This window comes from Malaclemys terrapin, chromosome 5 (genome assembly GCF_027887155.1).
Source record: "Malaclemys terrapin pileata isolate rMalTer1 chromosome 5, rMalTer1.hap1, whole genome shotgun sequence".
Classification (NCBI taxonomy): Eukaryota; Metazoa; Chordata; order Testudines; family Emydidae; genus Malaclemys; species Malaclemys terrapin.
The window spans coordinates 3540308-3560509 of NC_071509.1; the positions used below are offsets into that span (position 1 = coordinate 3540308).

At 48.4% G+C, this 20202-nt stretch overlaps 1 protein-coding gene across 3 annotated transcripts in view; it reads left to right on the forward strand.

The window, feature by feature from the left end:
- The first annotated feature begins 3264 nt into the window (after window positions 1-3264).
- DYSF (dysferlin) overlaps window positions 3265-20202 on the forward strand; it is a 289365-nt gene continuing 272427 nt past the window's right edge. For 2 of the 3 annotated variants that reach the window (XM_054030060.1, XM_054030064.1), the window contains exon 1: window positions 3266-3534. In XM_054030060.1, coding sequence (XP_053886035.1) covers window positions 3447-3534 — 88 coding nt within the window. In that variant the 5' untranslated portion in view covers window positions 3266-3446. Of the gene's footprint in view, window positions 3535-20202 lie in introns of all 3 variants that reach the window. The other variant, XM_054030057.1, reaches the window with a different exon arrangement.

The following is a 20202-nucleotide window of genomic DNA, read 5'->3' on the forward strand; positions in this document are numbered from 1 at the left end:
CCACCAGGAAGAGGCTGGCACCGCCCCTGAGCCTCAGGCAGTCCCAGAGCGGTGCCACAGGGAATCCAGGACCAATGGTGTCCTGGAGTCATTCAGCCCAGGACTGGGACTTGAAATGTGTATTTCAGGACAGGCGGTCACCCTAGACTGGCTGCCTTTCTGGAAGATCCCCGCTGACCAAACTCAAGTTACTGGGCTCAAGACAGGAGTACCAGGGGGAAATAAATTATAAATAAATTAATGGAGATATCCCATCTCCTAGAACTGGAAGGGACCTTGAAAGGTCATCGAGTCCAGCCCCCTGCCTTCACTAGCAGGACCAAGTACTGATTTTGCCCCAGATCCCCAAGTGGCCCCCTCAAGGATTGAACTCACAACCCTGGGTTTAGCGGGCCAATGCTCAAACCACTGAGCTATCCCTCCCCCCATGTAATGTCCTGGGCTATACCAGAGCTCAGTCTAGAAGATCTAATGGTCTTGGGCAACAAAAATGATCAGGGGTCTGGAGCACATGACTTACGAGGAGAGGCTGAGGGAACTGGGATTGTTTAGTCTGCAGAAGAGAAGAATGAGGGGGGATTTGATAGCTGCTTTCAACTACCTGAAGGGGGGTTCCAAAGAGGATGGATCTAGACTGTTCTCAGTGGTACCTGATGACAGAACAAGGAGTAATGGTCTCAAGTTGCAGTGGGGGAGGTTTAGGTTGGATATTAGGAAAAACTTTTTCACTAGGAGGATGGTGAAGCACTGGAATGAGTTACTTAGGGAGGTGGTGGAATCTCCTTCCTTAGAGGTTTTTTTAAGGCCCAGCTTGACAAAGCCCTGGCTGGGATGATTTAGTTGGGGATTGGTCCTGCTTTGAGCAGGGGGTTGGACTAGATGGTCTCCTGAGGTCCCTTCCAACCCTGATATTCTATGACTGCCTTTTGGCCTTAAAATCTATTCTCTCACTGACCCAGGAAGTGGAATGGAAAGGCAGAGAGAAGCCTTGCTTAGACTGACTGCTGGGTCGGGAACTGAGCGTCACTTTCCCCCCAGGCTGGGTGCTAGGGGACTGGTGCTGCCCTCAGGCTCCGGTTGTAGCTGTGTAGTTCAGGGCTTATGCATGTGCTGGGTATCAGGGGTATTTTGTTTTTATGCACCCATCACTCAGTGCCAAATGCTAAAGCACGTGCATGGGTGGTGGGTATCATAGGCCGGGGGAGGCTGTGCCTCCCCAAACAGCCTAGTGTGGCCTCACCCAGGCTCCGCCCCAGGCCCCCTCCTGCCCACTTCCAGTTCCCTTCCTGCTCTGCCGGGGCGGCGAGGCTGGGGCAGGCAAGCTGGAGCTGGGGGCGCTGGGGCTGAGGCATGTTGCACCACCCGCTCGGCACTGGGGGGCTGGAGTTGGGGGCACTGGGACCGTGCCGCCCAGGGCTGGGGTGAGGGACGCTCCGGCCACAACACCCACCTGGTGCACTGGGGTTGGGGCGCTGGGATCAAGCCCTTCGCCCGGCACTCCAGGGCAGGGGGTACGCGGCGGGGCTGGTGGCTGCGAGGGGATGTGTGCTGGGCTCTGTTTGGGGTGGATGGGGAGGGGCAAGGCCTCAGGCAGAAGGGGAGGGGCCAGGGGCTAGCCTCTCTCAATGGCTCATTCACCCGCTGCCCATGAGCAAGTGTCACATAGGGGTATGGTACCCAGGGGAGACAGTCCCAGGGAAGGGGAGGCAGGGCTAGCTAGCAGACAGAGCCCTGGCTTGGGACCCAGGGCTCTTGGGTTCAATCCTTGGCTTTGCCATTGAACTCCTGGACTAGTCATTTGGTCTCTCTGTGCCTCAGTTTCCCATCTGTACAGCGGCGATTATAGCCCAGCCCTACTGGCAGGAGTGTTGGGAGAATAAATCCATTCAAGACTGATGCAGTCAGATACTGTGGCATCAGAGGCCATACAGGTACCTAAGCTAGGGGAGAAACCTCTCCATCAGTAATGCATTGCCAAGGCTTGTCTAGAGGGGTCTGATCGGGATGGGCCCAGTCCTGCCAGGGACTGAGCATCCTCCGTTCTGAAGACAGGAGGGGGTGCAGGATCGGGCCCACTGGCAGAAAATTTGTGCTGTGGGGGAGCAGAGGAAAGAGTTTCCAGGCTAAGGAAGGTTTCTCCAAAAACACCCTGCTACTGTGCCGTTGAATGTGGAGACAGAGCCTCCCTGAACCAGCTGGGTGATCTTGTGGAGAAAGCAGACCGGTCGGAGGCAGGGGAGCTGGCTTCTGTTCCTGGCTCTGCTACCGTGGTCACCTTGGGCACATCCCTTCACTGCTCTGTGCCTCGGTTTCCCTAACTGCAAAGTGGAGTCCGTAGCAAGCACCTCGCTTGCCTCGTGTGCGGTGTCAGACTCTCCTGGACATTACAAAGCTTTGGGGGTCCTCATCCAGCCAGCGCCAGAGGAATTCAGAGGAATTCCTTAGGGAATTGCTGTGAGTCAGGGAGTGGGCTGGGACCGTGTGCCATCAGATCACCAGCAGATTGCACCGTTCAAAACACGTGTCCCCAAATGTCCGACAACGGGTTGTTGGGAATATTCCTATTAGTGATTAGCTGTATTGCAATAACTTCCAGAGGCCCCAGGCGCTAAATGCAGTATAAACACTAGGGCTGCAACCCTCCAGGATTGTCCTGAAGTCTCCAGGAATTAAAGATTAACCTTTAATTCAGTGGTTCTCAACCAGGGGTATCCGTACCCCTGGGGATATGCAGAGTTCTTTCAGGGGGCACATCAACTCATCTAGATAGTTGCCTAGTTTTACAACAGGCTACATGAAATGCACTAGCAAAGTCAGGACAAACTAAAATTTCATACAGACAAGGACTTGTTTATACAGCTCTATCTACGATACACTGACATGTGAGTACAAGATTTATATTCCAATTGGTTTATTTGATCATTTATGGTAAAAATGAGAAAGTCGGCAATTTTTCAGAACTCGTGTGGCTGGGACACTTGTATTTTGATGTCTGATTTTGTAAGCAAGTCGTTTTTAAATGAGGTGAAACTTGGGGGCACGCAAGACAAATCAGACTCCTGAAAGGGGTACAGTCGTCTGGAAAGGTTGAGACCCACTGCTTTAATTAAAGATTATACCATAGACTGAAACCTCCAGGAATGTGTCCAGCCAAAATTGGGAACCCCAATAAGCACCCCAAGGCAGACACAGTCCCTGCCCCAAAGAGTTTATTGAACTAACAACAGTTACTGATTAGCATCTCCTTTGTCCAAGAGGGTCCTTTTTTATACACTCTGAATTCAAATGGGTCTCTTCCCCTTTAAGAGCTGCTTCGCTGTCTGTCTGACAAGTATAACTGTGCCAGGCACTCAGATGGCTGAGGGAGCAGAAGGGAGACGGGGCTGGGCTGCAGGGACATAAAGCATCCCGGAGGGAAGCAGGCAAGCCCATCCCCGGCTGAAGGAATGCTCAGGGTTTTCATTCTCCATGCTGAAAATGTCCAGACGCCGGATACAGACATCAGCGACTCTTACTGCTCTGTGGTGTTTGAAGGTAAGAGCCCTGGGTTAGCAGGAGGGAGAAAGGCACCATGAAAGGGAGGAAGGGATTGAGTGGGCAAAGCAGGGGAGGACATTCTGCAGCTTGCAGCTGGCACTGCCAGTTGGGGAATAACACAGAACCTCTCCCCTCCCGCTTCCCTTGGGAGAAAAGCATTTCAAACCGAGGGGGAAAGTTTTATCGTTGGACAGAAGAATGTCGCCTCTTCTGTCTGGTCATTCTCTGTCCCTGCCCACCCATGGCTCCCCAGGCCCTCGGTAAGCACAGATGAATGAAGGCACCCGAACCCCTCTGGTGCCATTGTCCCCATTTTACAGACGGGGAAATCGAGGCACAGAAAAGCAGCCCGAATTGCCCCAGGAGGCTCATTCTGGGGCAGAGAGGGGAGCAGAACCGTGGGGCCAGGTCCTGCTGTTACACTGGAGTCAATCCATGGAGGTTAGCAGAGGCTTGGGTGTGTCTGAGAGCAGAGCCTGGAGGCAGGTTTCTGGACATGGAAGAATTAAGGTTGCATCCTGTGAAGGATACATATTGGAGTTGATTGACGGATGGAGGTTCTCCCCTGTGGCTTACATGGGGGTTCACGCTGTTCTCTAGCTGTAGAATATTGGGTCTCTAAGCTTCAAGGGCCCAATCCTGTGAGGTGCTGAGTGCTTCTGTTGGCTTCAGTGAGAACTGAGCACCTCTTGGGATCATGCCCTAACAGGGAGTGAAAATCCTGGGCTTTGAGCTAAGGGTCTATCCTGGGGATTTTTCCAGGCTGCAGAGACACACGCCTGTGGTTTCCAGATCAAGTTACTGCAGCTCTCTTTTTTTAACCCTTGAGTGCACTGAGGGGGCCTACATGTCTAAAATCATTCTGGGTCTTCCCACGGTGCGTTCAAACTGCCCTACGCCCCAGCCCACTTATGCCCCCTGTGTTTCTGATTCGTCTCGCCAGGCCTCTGAACCGAGGCTATGACGATGCAAGAAAACAGCGGCTGGTAAAGCCTCCAGATCATTTCACGCTATTTATAACCCCCTCTTTGCAGCTGCACTGCCCACCTCGGCCCAGTGAAAAGTCTCTGCTCTTGGGAATTGATCCACTTGATTCTGAGAGGGGGAAACTGACCTTGCACACCGATCCTGCAGCCAGATAGGGTCCACCAGGGTCTTAAGTGGGGTCAGGGCCCCAGCACGGGGGTGAATTTCACTCCTAGTGAGTTGGACGCACTACAGCAAAGCACACATGGGAGACTTCCTGGCAGGATTGCAGAGGGAGCGAGCAATTAGATAGAAGGCATAGCCGAGTGGTTAAAGCACGGGAGAGGGAGACCTGGGTTTTATCTTTCAGCTCTGCAAGTGACGCACTTTGTGACCACAGGCAGGTCATTCCACTGTCTCCGTGCCTTGGTTTCCCTTCTGTGACTTGGGAGAGATTCCCCCCACCCCACACGGGGTTGGGAGACCATGCTAACGTTTGCAAAGTGCATTGAGCCCCTTGGAGGGAGGGTGCTGTGGGTGTGGAGAGCTGGGCTCTGAAGGCAGCACCCCCAGAGTTTCTGACAGCTGCAGGAGGTTGCTGGAGGTGGCTATGGGTCTGATCTCCCCCACGCTGCTGGGGGGGGACAGGACTTGCTCTTCCCCTGCACTCGGGAAGCTCCGTCTGTTTTATTTGCCTGGCAGAGCCTGTGCCGGACTCCGTCTCGCTGAGCACTGAATGACACAGGCCTGTTGTGCAGCCCAGCCTTGAACCGCGGCCCAGCTGTGGCGTTTGGAGCGCTCTGCCTGCACAGAGAAATGTGCCTCGGTCAGGACATTTATTTCAGTTCTCCTGGGACAGGAGGGGCCCGGGTGGCTCACGGGTGTCGGGGACACACTTTCCCTGCTTTCCTGCTCGCCTCAGGACTCAGCAATGGTTAGTGGGGCTCCAGGGATGAGCTCCCAGCTTGCAAAACCCTCCAGAAGCCCTTTCTGTGTCCTGCAGCCACTCCAGCCTGGGAGGGGAGCCCCTGAGAGCCTACAGCTGAGCAGGGAAGGGACAGCCCAGGCCCGTGGTGGTTGGGAGCGCTTGAAGGTGCTGCAGGTGTCTCCGGCAGAGGCTGGTGTCCTGAACCGACGCCTGCTCCACCCTGCAGAGCTCTCTGGCTTTGCCAGAGGGGTGCAAAAGGGGCCTGGGTGTAGGATGTATGGCCGTGGAGAGCCCAGCGGGATTTGAGAGGCGGTGTCGTTCTACACTGGAGCAAACCCAAAAGCTTTTGAACGTTTTCGTGGCAACTGGACTGTGTCGAAACGGCCCCATTTCACAGAAAAGCGGGGGGGTTTGATTCAGGACGTGGTGGCTTAGTGGTTAGAGCACTGGTTGCACGTGGGGTGCACGTCTCTGCTTTGCGTGAGTCACGGCAGAGTTTTTCCTCGCCCATTCAGACACCCGCGCAATGTTCCGACCGGCTCTGTTTGCCTCCTGAACTCTGACATGAGAAACCGACTGCTGCAGGAAAATGGACTTTCATTCTTGTGATCTTGGTGGAAACCGCAGGGGATTTCCTGGCTATATGGCCCCCTGCACAGCTGACTTTTGGGTAGGGAATATCACTTGGCATTCAAGTACTACAAACGCTGATTTACCTTTTACCAAAGGATCTTGCAACACTAGTAATGAGGAGAATGAATAATTTTGCTTTTCTCGAGTATCTGATGCCTGGGGGGACCAAACCTGGGGCATTTAGGTGTAGATGTTACAAGCCGCTATAGTTTGAGCTGACGGACCAGATCTGTTAATTGCAGACACTGGAAACTCAGAACCGCTATATGTGGTGTATCCACTAGAGGGGGACAAGTATCAGAGGGGTAGCCGTGTTAGTCTGAATCGGTAAAAAGCAACAGAGGGTCCTGTGGCACCTTTAAGACTAACAGAAGTATTGGGAGCATAAGCTTTCGTGGGTCAGAACCGCATCTGAAGAAGTGAGGTTCTTACCCACGAAAGCTTATGCTCCCAATACTTCTGTTAGTCTTAAAGGTGCCACAGGACCCTCTGTTGCTTTTTTTAGAGGCGGACAGAGAACCACAATATGTTAGTGTGGGTTACATGGCTCTCGTGTAAATACTAATGATCAGGGCCCTACCAATTTCACTGCCCAGCCGTGAAAAACGTGTCATGGACCGTGAAATAAGCCCTTCCCCGGGAAATCTGATCTCCCGAGGCTGCTGGGAGCCAGTAGACAGCTGGCTGGGAGTCCCAGCTGGGCTGGCGAGGGACAGGACTTGTCCTCCCCCTACACAGCCGCTCTCGGAGGGGGGAGGAGCTGAGACCCACCTCTGGGTCCCTTTTGGATTGGGACCCCCACGGTTACAACGCTGTGAAATTTCAGATGTTTAAGCATTAATTGACCAATTAAAAAACCCTCCGGCTGTAAAATTAAACAAAATGGGCCGTGAATTTGGTAGGGCCCTACTAATGATTTAACCCTCACTAATAAAGCCTGTGGAGTGGATCGGTATGATCAGATGGGGAAACCGAGGCGCAGAGAGGGGAAACGATTTGCCCAACATCACACAGCCAGGGAATGGCAGTAGCCAAAATCCTGACTCCCATTCCCCTCCTGAGCCACTAGACAATGCTACCTGCCACACCCGGGGGTGTCCAGCCAGCCTGCAGCACATTCCGAATGGAAAATGTGCATGTCGTAGAAACAACGTTTCTCAGTTATCACCTGCTGGAAAATTACACAACACTGCAGTTCAAAGGGTTTCTCATCACCTTCCTCAGCTCTGGGTGACTAGAGGAGGATGAGCGGGGAAGGGAACTTGTGGGGGGAGGTGTAAGGAGCGGGGTCCACCAGGCTGGGTGAACTAGCTGCTGCTAGGAGGTAAAGAGGATCCGGTATCGCTAACAGCAGCTCTCTGAAAGCCGGGGCCTCCTTCGCCCAAGCGCCACAGGGAGATTTCAGCCCGGGCAAAAAACCAGCATGAGGTCCTGTGCCCTGCTTCAGTTCCGGGCTCATGTGGTAGACAGACATAGGCCGTTGATAAAAATATCCAATAGCATCGGACCAAGAACCAATTCCTGGGGACCAGGGCCGGCTCCAGGGTTTTGGCCGCTCCAAGCAGCCCAAAAAAAAAAAAAAAAAAAAGCCACGATCGCGATGGCGATGGCAATTCGGCGGGAGGGCCTTCGCTCCCAGCTGGAGTGAGGAACCGTCCGCCGAATTGCCGCCGAATAGCTGGACGTGCCGCCCCTCTCCGGAGTGGCCGCCCCAAGTACCTGCTTGACAAGCTGGTGCCTGGAGCCGGCCCTGCTGGGGCCCCGCTGGAAACAGCTGCCCTCTTTGATCTTTCCCCATTAACAGCTACAGTCTGCGATCCGTCAGCGAGCCGGTTGTTAATCCATCCAACGTGTTTCCTGTTAACTCCATATCATGCAAATATTTCAATCAGAGCGAGGGGGCTTGAAGTTGGAGCTAGACAAACCGAGACTGACAATAAGGGTGCACATCGTTAGCCATGCGGGTAATTAACCACTGGGACGACTTACCAAGAGCCACGGGGGATTCTCTGTCACGGGCCATATTTAAATCAAGACGGGATGTTTTGCTATAAGATCATCTCTAGCTCAAGCAGGAATTAATTCAGGGGAGTCCTGTGGCCTGTGCTGTGCAGGGGGGTCAGACTAGATGATCACAGTGTCCCCTTTTGGCCCTGGAATCAATGAATCTATGGTACTAAGTCAAATGTCTTGGAGAAACCCAAGTATACTTTATTGGCGCAGTTGCTATCATCCAGACCTGTAATGCTATAAAAAAACCTAACAGGTTTGTTCAGCAAGACCCACCTTCCTTGATACCGTACCATGCTGACTGGCATTAATTACATTTCTAGCCTCTAATTCTTTGTTGACAGAGTCCTGAATTAGCCATTCTATTATTTTACCTGGGATCAACGTCAGGCTAACCGGTCTATAGTTCCCTTTATTGGACCTACACTGACTGTCTTCCAATCCTTTGGAATTTCCCCAGTTTCCCAAGATTTGTTAAAAATGAACATTTGTGGCTCAGAGAGCTCCTTGCATGTAAATCATTGGGGCAGTATTAATAATCGCTCTTTCCAGAAAATCGTTGCTATTTCAGCACATGACAAAATGGATTTAAAAGGAGTTCGTTCCGGGCTCTGGGTGCCATTCTAAATCATGACAAAACTTCTGTCGTTCGTGTCCTGATCTGTTCAGCTTCACCCCTTTGCAAACAAGCAAAACCTAGAAAGAAAAAACTAACCCACAAACAGACTACGCAATCTTCAAATAATGGCCAGTGAATGAAGATTTCTGTACTACAGAAAAGCCAAAAAAAGTGTTGATGAGAAATCTACCCAGATCTACCCAGAAGATTATAAATAAATACCTTGCAATAGTTCAAACCCTCATGTTCCATGATAGCAAAAGCCTCGCAGGATCCCCTGAGGTATATAGCTTATTTGGAAAAATATTGCTCATTTTATGGTTATATTTAGTACTTACGTAGACTTCCTCTTGATCTAATTTGTCTGTGGTTAAGTGACAGGTGAGTAGATGGCATTCTCCAGGGCTGGGTTCAGTACCCCATTGTGTTCCATCAAAGCTGTGCTCTGTGTTGTGTGATAGAATTAAAAGGAAACCTTCAAGACACTTTTAATCAACTAAAGAATAATTTCATTACCTGCTGTTGTTTCCAATTTCTTTTGCTTTGCTTCTCTGTTTCTTTCCCTTATTAAAAGTGACTTGCAAAGAAAATGAAAATAGGTTTGTGCCTCCCAGCCCTTGTTCCTTTTCTCTCTGTTTTACTGATCTAGACGGAAGGAGATCTGGAAGGGTAGCGTTGCAGCTTGTTTTATTTTTTACCTTAGTAGTATTGGGAAACTCCCATCCGGTCTTCCTTGGTTTTGCTGGATGATCCTTGGGAGGTCTCGGCGATGTGAACTGTGAGCGCGCTCAGTGCGTGTGGGGAAAAGTGTTTGAATTTTAACAAAAACCTAATTTTTCACAAATGTTTACTGAGCATTTGAGTTTGTTAAATAAAAATCAAACAAACAAAACCCTAATTGTTTCCAACAGCTGAATTAAAAATCATTCCTTTTCTCAGGACTCTCTGGTCAAGAGAGGTAATGTGCTCCTGGGACATATAAACAGGGGAATCTTGAGTTGGAGCAGAGAGGTTATTTGACCTCTGTATTTGGCACTGGTGCAACCACTGCTGGAATCCTGTGTCCAGTTCTGGTTCCACAATTCAGGAAGGGTGTTGATGAATTGCAGAGGGTTCAGAGAAGAGCCACGAGAATGATTAAAGGATTAGAAAAGCTGCCTGATAGTGACAGACTCAAGGAGCTCCATCTATTTAGCTTAACAAAGAGAAGGTAAATGGGAGACTTGATCACAGGCTGTAAATATTAATATGGGGAACAAATATTTAATAATGGGCTTTCAATCTAGAAGACAAATGTATAACACAGTCCAATGGCTGGAAGTTTAAGGTAGACAAATTCCGGCTGGGGGGTGTACATTTTTAACAGTGACAGTAATTAATCATTGGAACTATTTCCCAAGGGTTGTGGTGGATTCTCCCTCACTAACAATTTTTAAACCAAGACGTGATGTTGTTCTAAAAACTCTGCTGTAGGAATGATTTGGGGGCAGGTCTCTGGCCTGGGCTATACAGGAGAGCAGTCTGGATGGTCACAGGGGTCCCTTCTGGCTTTGGAATCTATGAGGACTTGATCCAAGGGCCATTGAACTTAACATAGACTCCTACGGAGGGCGAACGGCTTCGGATGAGACCCTCATTGACCCCAGGGTGGAGAAACATCAAAACATTTTTAAAGTAAAAAAATCAGATTTTTTAAATTTAAATAGGATATTTTATTTAAATTAAATACAGGTTTCTTATTTTTTTTTAACTAAACCTATTTAAAATTAAATTCGAAACTGGCAACTTATGTTAAGCCTAAACTTATTGTATGCCATTAAAATCATGTAAATGAAATACAAAAATAATATTAAGTAGTACATATTTGCTGCCAAGTTCGAAAGAAAGTCATATTGCTGAACCGGGGGAATTCACTGGCTCAGGACCTGGAAGCAGAGGTGGTTGAAGGGGCTGTACTAGCTTTTGACAGCAGTAGCCTCTTCCGCAGGCAAAGAGAGACTCTTTTTTTTCATTTCAGTTTATTCACTCAGTTATGGCTCAGTTCAATGACTAGTTCGTTCACAGTTAAGAAACCAAGGGGGAGTTGAAAAAGCAGGAATCCACCCCCAATCCATGAATGCAAACTAGGTGTGAGAGGAGAGATCTACTAGTTCGAAAGCCTTGAAGGACATGTAGTGCTCAGCGTTGTGGTGCCTGAAAGAAAATCACTGCAACCCACAACGCCCGAGTTAGGAGCCCAGGCACCTTAGACAATCCACACAAGCCAGCCTGAGCTAGCCAATGGGAGAAGCAGACAGGAGGGGGGAGGGGTCTGTCCTAAGCCCCACCCTCTCTTGGAGCTAGGCACCTCCCGGTAGCCTGGACATAGATTCCCCACCTCTGCTTAGTGGGCTACCTGTGGCCTTTCTTGATGGGATGAGCTAGGCACCGGCCTCGCCCCACACAAAAGAGCCAGGGGAGGTGGTGCCCAGAGCCCTCCCCTGGGTTGGAGGAGACCTAGGTTTAATTGTCCCCTCAAGCAGGATTTGAACAGGGATCCCCCACCTCTTCGGAGCATGTTCTAACCACTGAGCTGTGGGATATTCTCACTTATGGGGCCCTGGTTTGTTCTACTGTGGAGAAATAGTCAGTGCCATGGGCGCCAACTCCGTGGGTGCTCCAAGCCTGGAGCACCAATGGGGAAAAATTGGTGGGTGCTTTGCACCCACTGGCAGCTCCCTGTCCCACCCCCCCGCCCCACCTCCCCCATCCCAGCTCGCCTCCGCCTCCTCCCCTAAGCGCGCTGTCGGAGAATAACAGAGTTCTCACTCTTTGTTTGGGTACAGCAAGTCAGATACTTTATTTTCTCTAACAATTGCGTAGAGGGAGAGAGCTAAACAGGTCTCTCCACAGGTAAACAATTACAGCAAACCTTTATACCTTTCATTACAGACAATAATAAGCAACAGCTGCATTTTGTTTATACATAGGCCATCTTGATATCTTATTTCTTTTACTTGTTTTGACTTTAGTTTACATACAATATTTTTTACACATTATTTACACAAGGTCGCAACAACTTCTCACACAGTTTTTTCCCACTTGCCTTACACAATCCTCGCTTCTACAAATCTCGCGTTATTAGGGTTACAGTTAGCCTGACTTTTGCTAACGAACTGTTAGGCATTGCATCCCCTTCCTGTTAGTTCTTTTTTTGCTTCCACAACCCCCCTTTTTGTATTACTAGTACAACAAACATTCTCAAATTTTTATTTGCATTAAGTTTTGGAATTTAGATTTTATATTAGATGCTTTAACCTTAGGGGTTTTGATTGGATGTAATGACAATGCATGATTAGCATGGACATGAAAGATATTACTATTATTACGTTTTTTACAACAACAATAACATACTTTTACACTAGCTAACAACAACACAAGCAATAACATTTTATAGCGATAATATGATGGGGTTGTTGTACAGTTTTAGTTATAAAATACAATACATTATACTTAGTACATAAGGTGGACACTTTATAAGCTGTATGAAAGGCATACTTTTTAACCTGATATATATTTTGAAGCATGTGAATTTGCCCTTATACTTTAGACATTTTTTTGAACCTCTGGTAACAGTGAAAGCAAATTTTGAAATTGATTTGGTACTAAACTAGTTTAATTAAAGAGTATTTGGAACCTAAGGGCTACTTGCAAAACTTTATTTGCAGGCCAGTAGATAATATGATTGCTGCAGTGGTAGTGAGATTAAAATGTATGTTGTGCAATGTGGTGACATTAATATACACACAGCTATTATTAGTTTGAAAAAGTAAGTGTTCTGTCAGGGTAGTTTTTTGTTTCCTACCCTTTCAGGAAACGTAGTTATGAACAGTGACAACTTTTTCTGGCTTCAGTTTACATCTACACTGAAGCTGTGGGGGTTTTAACGCCCAAAATGTTTATTGACTTTTTAACCCCATTTAAATGTCAGGTGTAATTTCAAGAGCACTGACTAAAAATTGATTGGGCATATTAGGTAGTTTAATTTTCCAGATGTTTTGGTGAATTACCCAATCCCACATGCATCCTCCCCATGGACCCGGCAGGATTCGGTATGTGGGAGCCCACACCCCCTAACCGGTCCATATGCTTGGAAGGAGCACTGAGAACGTTTGTACTTTCACCCAGAAAGTCTCCAACTATGTCTCCATGGCCACAGATCAGATGGTACTCCTGATGTGTCTGTAAGGGCAATGGGCCAAATCTGATGCTCTAGATCATTCCGAATGGCCATTAGCTGGTCATTCAGGAAATTCTGAATTTCTGAACACGCTAGATCCCACTGCAATGCCTTCCCAGCCTCAGTGATATTCAATACCATCTCTGTCAGCAACTTCTGGGTCATAGAACTAAGGGCGGAAATAACATGTAACTCACCAACTCCAGCCTGTACCTGGGTTAGTTGTGCCCCAGAAACAAGGCCAATGGCCTTCTCTAGTTGCCCCAATTTTGTATTATGTTTTTGGTTTTTAAAAAATATTTTAAACTGCTGCTGCACTACTGGTCCCATCCCACAGGGATCCGGTTAAGTTTTTCTTTTTTTTAGAAGAAATAACCCAAGCCCTTTGTTGTGCTAATTTAATGACAACCCCCCTTGAACAATTTGGGTATGGAGAGGTGATTTGGAAACTGGATAAGGGTAATGAAAATTTAACAGTTTCTAATGTAGTGTTAATTACAGTTTATTGATATTTTAATACATTTTTTTTGGTGTAGTACTATACCACGTTTGTTGGTTGAACATCTTCATGTACTTTCGGGAGGCATTGATATTAATGGTATAAGAGGGGATGTATTGCAATAAGGCACAAGTTACATTATTAGTCACTGGAATAATTTCTATGCAGGTAAAATTTCCAGTGGCAGAACGAACTCTTTGGGTATTTGTTTGATTATTTACTATTTGGGTGACCAAATAACAATCAGGGCCTTTTTAATTTAACACATTACAAATTTCAGGAACAGCCATTCTATTTACTTTACTATAGAACCCGTTAATTGCAATTATTAATTTTGGGGGTTTGCTGGTAGTGATATTATGTATTTTTATTTTTACTGATTTATTTGTTTTTTATTTAATTGTTTGCTTATATACATTATTCTGAACTTTAAAGAATAATTTTTCTGAACAAAATTTTAGTAAATTACTAAGATGTGAAGGCCTTGGCCAATGGGTTTCATTGGAATGTACAGTATTGTTTGTATCTGGGTAAGTTACAGTGGTGGTGGCAGGGGTTAAGGGACTAGAGGGTGTAGTTTTTGTGGTGGCAAGGCGTTTTTGATATTTATTATCTGAAAGCCAATTAGGGAGGGCAGTGCATCCTGAAGGTACCTGTTCATAAACACAAAGCCCTGCCCCTGGAAGAAATTTAAACCACCACTTGATCCCGCATTTTCAAGCACGATTTCCACAATTTCCTTTTTGCCAATTAACAATGCTTTGTCTTTTTTACCAGGGCCAGTTTTTAATGTTTTTTGTAGTTAGGAATTTTTGGACTTTGGTGGTTTTAGCAGAGCGAGTGGTTTTTTTTTTCTTTTTTCTAAAAGCAGTTGTGATTTAACATAGTACAGGGGAAAGGTTACTAGCACTTCACCCTGTACTTGTGTGATTTTTTTTTTAGAAAAATTCAAAGGCATTGTAGATGTCAGTGGACAAGGGAGAGGTTACTAGCACTTCACCTTGTCCTCCTTTCCTGCTGTCCAGAAGGCACAGTAGAGCTAGCAGGAGAAATAGGCTGATTATTAGCTGGAGAATTATCTCCAGGTGGAGGGTTTTTTTTGCAGTGAGAAGCATGGGTCCAGGAAGGTAGTTCTTGGCACTTTACCGCAGTGTTGGTGGTTAACAGGACTTGGAAAGAGCCCTTCCAGCGTGGAGCCAGGGCAGTTTTTTGCTGATGGACCTTTATGTAGACCCAGTGTTTTGGTTTCAGCGAGTGGCAGGGTTGCACAGGATTCTTGGGTAGTGCTTTTTTTACCTGTGTATAAACAGACTTAACACATTTTATTAGTGCCTGGCAATTCTTAAGCATTGTGTTATTTATGAAATGAATGTCCATCTGAGCTAGGGTCAGGGGGGGCGCAGATGGTAATTGCATCGGTTGGCGGCTATGGTCAGTGGGCTGGAGCACAAGAATGTCTCTAGCCCGGTGCTTAGGGCACCCACCTGATAGGTGGGCTGCTCCGGCACCAGTCCCTCTTTCACTATTTATCCCCACCGGAACAGCTTCAGCAGGAGAGACCGAAGGAGCCCACAGCAGAACAGCCCAGAGCTCAGAGAGAGGGAGTGGAACCCGGGGCTGAGTGCTGTAACCGCTGGCTAAAAGTGAGACAGTCGGGCTCTACCAACACCCCTTCCTCCTCCAGCAGCTGCAGCTTGGATGGGACCCAAGCTCGTAGCTGGCCTCTACCCTGCATGAGAGGCAGGCGTTCGCTTGCCCATCTCACCCCGGTTCATGAATCGCTCTGGGGCTTAGGCGAGAGATGGGAGTCCCGATGCCGAGAGGGAGCAGCAGTGCACGTGCCCAGAGGCAGAAACCTAGGTGCTGAGGGAAGTTTTATCTTGAAAACTTAGCTGCTGAGTGAGTTGAGGTGCCTACAGGGCTTGGCGGGAGCTTTGTGGATCACAGTGCAGCCTAAATCTGGGGGCTAGGTGCCTAAATCTGGGGGCTAGGTGCCTAAATACCCTAGTGAATCCCACCTGTAGTGATCAGAAATAATCAGTTCATTTTACTAACTACAGCTAATACGTCCTGGGTTTCATTAATCGGTTCGTTTTCCACAGGAGCAGCATTTTGACAAACCTTTTTGAAAACCAGCCTATTTAAGGTTATTTCATTTCATAAAACAAAATTCAAACGTTACTTTTGCGCATTTGGCTTTGACCTCGAGTTTTCAGCCCCAGAGAGACGGACGCGAATCACAAGTAAAATAATTCATCATCTAGTCAATAAGAAATGTATCAGTCTCCCTTTTCTAAAATAAAAAGCGCATGTAAAAATGAAGAATCTGAATCAATGTAAGTTAAGCTGTGTAACTGCTTAAATAAATGGGTATGGATGTAGCGTATCCTCCTGCTTAGCGAAAAGAAGCCGTGTATTTAGTATAAAGACTCTATTGAGTTGCCTTGTTTTAAGGGTTACTGTCACAGTTCAGGGCAACTGCACCTGTATTTCCCCTTCATGGTCCAGCCAGTACACCCACTCTAGGCTTCTGGTCTCCCAGCTGTTACCTCTCCTGGCCAGAGACCCACGTCTCTTTCCCTCCTGACTGGGGTTTTTCCAGGCTGCACAATTCCCTGCCTACGCTATGAATTCCCCAGCGACACAGACAGCCTCAGCAGGCCTGCTTTGCCTTGCTTCCTCCAAGGCTATAAACAGTGTAATTACCCACAGGTAAGTTACCACCCTGCTCTTCCTAAGCAAGCACATTGATTCTTAAGGGAAAAGCATTACAGACAAAACAATCAGAGAACCAACACTCATGCTAATAAGTGTGCCAGAGATCACCCCAAATCCCACAAGGCTTCTGGTAGGTGAACAAGCCTTCAGACCCCACACAGGGGTGTGTCTGTGGTCACAAGTTCATAACACAGCTGGGAGCTCAGAACAAACACACCCAGGAATAAGTCTGTCCTTCACTGGGACTTCGATCCTGGGAATAAGGAATTAGTGGACAGTGGGTTTCTCCTTAGGGTGCAGTTTCAAAAGTATGGGTCTGGAGGTGCGTATTTGCATTCCCCTTCTCCCAAGTGTTTCCTAGGAAACCCACTCGACTAAAAGTTCCTTCTTGTCTTGACTCTTGTTCAAAAGAGTCATTTCAGTCTCCCCACACTTCCCAGGGGTTACATGAGTCACGTCTTCCCCTCACAGATGTTACATACAATCCCCCAGTAATACGTAACCATTTGCATTTTTAATCCAATGAACTTCTAAGATACTTAAACTCAATTCAGTAGGGCTTTTCCAGGATATTGCAGGAAATTGCTGTATCTTGTCACTGTTATTAACCAATGAGAATCAACCTTTCTTGAGGAAAATAGCTAAAAAGTACAAATGCAAAACATAATTAAACCTGAAGATTTAAATGTAGCTTTCCTGCTTGGTTGAATCACAGAAGATTAGGGTTGGAAGAGACCTCAGGAGGCCATCTAGTCCAACCCCCTGCTCAAAGCAGGACCAATCTCCAACTAAATCATCCCAGCTGGGGCTTTGTCAAGCCTGACCTTACAAACCTCTAAGGAAGGAGATTTCACCACCGCCCTAGGGAACCCATTCCAGTGCTTCACCACCCTCCTAGTGAAATAAATCAAGGTTGAATCAAGTTTCACTTCTTTGCTATGTCCGACGACCGACACTGTTCATTCTCAAATTGTCCATGGCGTCTTCTGGGAAAAGCTGTGTAGATAAGTCCTGAATTTCTAATGTAAAAAGACAAAGAGAAATTGAAAAATTCAAAAGCCAATTTTAAAGCCTCCTTCATTCGTTATAAAGATGCCAAAAAATTCATAGATTCATAGATTCATAGATTATAGGACTGGAAGGGACTTCGAGAGGTCATCGAGTCCAGTCCCCTGCCCGCATGGCAGGACCAAATACTGCCTAGTATTGCTACAAAAATGCTACAAAACAGTCTATTTCCTTTTGCAGGTGGCTTTTGGGTTAGTCCAGGATCTTTCTATATAGTGTGCACTGCACTCCCAGTCCTAGCTAATATGATGTGACCAACAACTCTTAACATTTCTCCTCTGCACTTTTCCTTGCAAGGGCCTCCCAGACAGGGTCCTTTGCGGAGTGCCCCAAAAGCGTTGTTACTTTGGGCACAAACTACGCTAGGTCTTGTGCAGTCACGTATGGAGGGGCGGCCCCGCCCCCAGTTGGATCTGCAGGGTCAGACCTTTGCATTTGCCTCGATCTGACCATAGGATTCAGGCCAAGAGCTTTGCAGGGTTCAGTGATGCACAGAACTTATTACCAGGGAGTTACACATTGACCAGAGCTGCCGTTCCTGTCTAAGCAGTTCGTGGCTTCTAAGCAGGACATAGCCAGCTATACCATCCGCTCCCCAGGGGTCAGTGGCTCTGTGCAAAGCACCACCCACGGACGATTACTGGGAGTGCCCTAACTGGGACCCTGACAGCTACTTCCATTGGACTGATTGACTGTTCTGCTGCTGACTTCAGTGGGACCAAGATTTAGCCCTCTGGGCCAGGTTCTGCTTTCGTTTACACTGGCACACTGAAGTCAGTGGAGTGACTCCAGATTTACTGTGGTGTAAAGAGCAGAACTTCTCTCTCTGGCTGGTGCCGTACCATAGTTAGCTATAAAATGGGGCTGGCCACAGCTCTGGCTGCCAGCAGGTCACAGCCACGAGGCCGTGGTTCACAAGCCTGGCTGACGGCCCCTGGGTTACAGCTCTCGTTTGTGGCAAGTGACCCAGCCCCTGGTTTCTGGCTCTGCACAATGGCAGGGTCAGGCATCCATGAGCCTGACCTGGATTCTTGGTTACACCTGTCCCTGAAATGCTGTCCCGCATGAGGCGGCACCTGTGATGTCTCGCCCCCATGGTGCTCTAGAGTTAGCCAGGTGGGGTGCACGGAGCCAGTCCTGTTCCTGCTTCGTGCTGCCCAGCTGGGCCAAGGCTGGTCCAGGAAACAACAGCACAGTCTGTGCATTGGGCACAATGCCTGAAATTCACAGCAGTGCGGAGAGCACATCCGAGGCCCTGCACAGCCATGAGCCCCGGGCCGAGCCTGAGTCTGAGACTCTTACCCCCCTCGTACCGGGCTGAAACGCCGCTGACTTGGAGGGAGTGACCTGGTGCCGGTGAGATCACAATCAGGCCCTGGAGCCCAAACCCAGGACTGACGTGGGCCTTAAAGTCGGGTTCTCTCCTGAAACGTGACGATGTAAAATCGATCCCCTCCGCACGCAGGAAATAGCTCTGCTGTGCGTAGCAAAGTCACAGCGGCTGGTTTTAGCGGCTGCAGGAAATCACGGATGCTTTTGAGTCCTGTTTACCCTACACCGCCAGCACGAGGGAGGCTGTAGGGCTAACCCCAGGGATTGAAACAGGGACCTCCCCATGGAAAGCAGGAGTCTCTATACCAGTCGGAGCTAGGCAGCCGGGCTCTGCGGCAGGAACACATAACACGGGCGGGCAGCAAGCTCACACCAGCCAGCCCTGGGACAGAAAGCTGGGGCCAGCCCATCTCCAAGGGAGGGAGCCAGGGTCTGTCCCCATTAGCCTTGCCGGGCCAGCCCAGCTACTGGGGAAGGTCTAGTTCTTCTTGTGCACCAGCGACACAATTCTGTGCTACGTTCCAGTCAGTTCCAGCTGTGCCACCCCGCTGAAGGCAGGAGACACGGGCAAGTGTCACTGAGGACCTGCTTCACCTTTCATTCCTGGTGGGGGGGAACGGAAGGCTCCCCTCTTGGCTCTCAGATCCCCAGGGGACCTGGTGGGGCCGGCAGCCAGAAAAGCCTTCTTTTGACTTGTAAACTGAGCAAATTGGCTTGGCGTGTGCTGGAGAGGACAGTTGTGGCCCCAACCGGTGCCATTTTTAGAGAGTTAGAGCCATGTATTGTGGGCCCTTCCCTAGGCCCCTCTGCATTGGGGAGAATTTCACCCACCCCCTGTAAAATCCTCCCCTGATTGCTACATGCATCACTGGCCGGAGGGAGCCAGGCCTATTAGATTGTGATCTATGGGAGTTGAGCATTCAGAGTCGCACTACAGAGGAAGCATGGCCTTATGGCTAAGGCTTAGGACTCATGAGTTTAATTCCGAGTTTGTAGAGTCTCTGTAACATTGACCATGGTACGACATCGCTTCCTGCCTCAGTTTCCCCATATGCAAATGGAAGGTAATAATTATTTATTTGACCAGTGGTAGATCAGGGCTCCATTGCGCTAGGTGCTGTACAAACACAGAACAAAACGACCGCCCGTTTCCTGGAGGAGTTTACAATCCAAGTATTAATACATCCCTACCCCACAGGAGGGTAAAATAATTAACATTTGAGAGGTGTATCCAGGCAGCTTAGTCCATAGAGATCACTTGCACTGCATGACCTGAAGGGAATTTTGCTCCAGGTGTTTGGCTTATAAGAAGCACACGGGATCTTTTTTGGGGGAAAAGGCAATATGCCGCGTTTATTGACGATACAACAATTAGCATATGCATTCAATCACTCCACACACACACACACTGACCTGCCAGTCGATCTTATAATTACCAGTCCAGTGTCTGGATCAATCGAGTGGCCAGCTAGGTTGATCACGAGTAGGGAGGAGCTGGGTTCCGTTGGTCGCGACAAGATGCTCCGGGAAAGTCTTGGCAGGGCGAACCCAAAGTTTCATGGCAAGGCACCCTGTTTATATCGTGATTTTCCTTCGTTGGGACCAATGAATTTTGCACCGTGGTGCTGTAATCAATTGTTGTTTGACGAGTGCTTGTTTTCTTAAATTGTTCT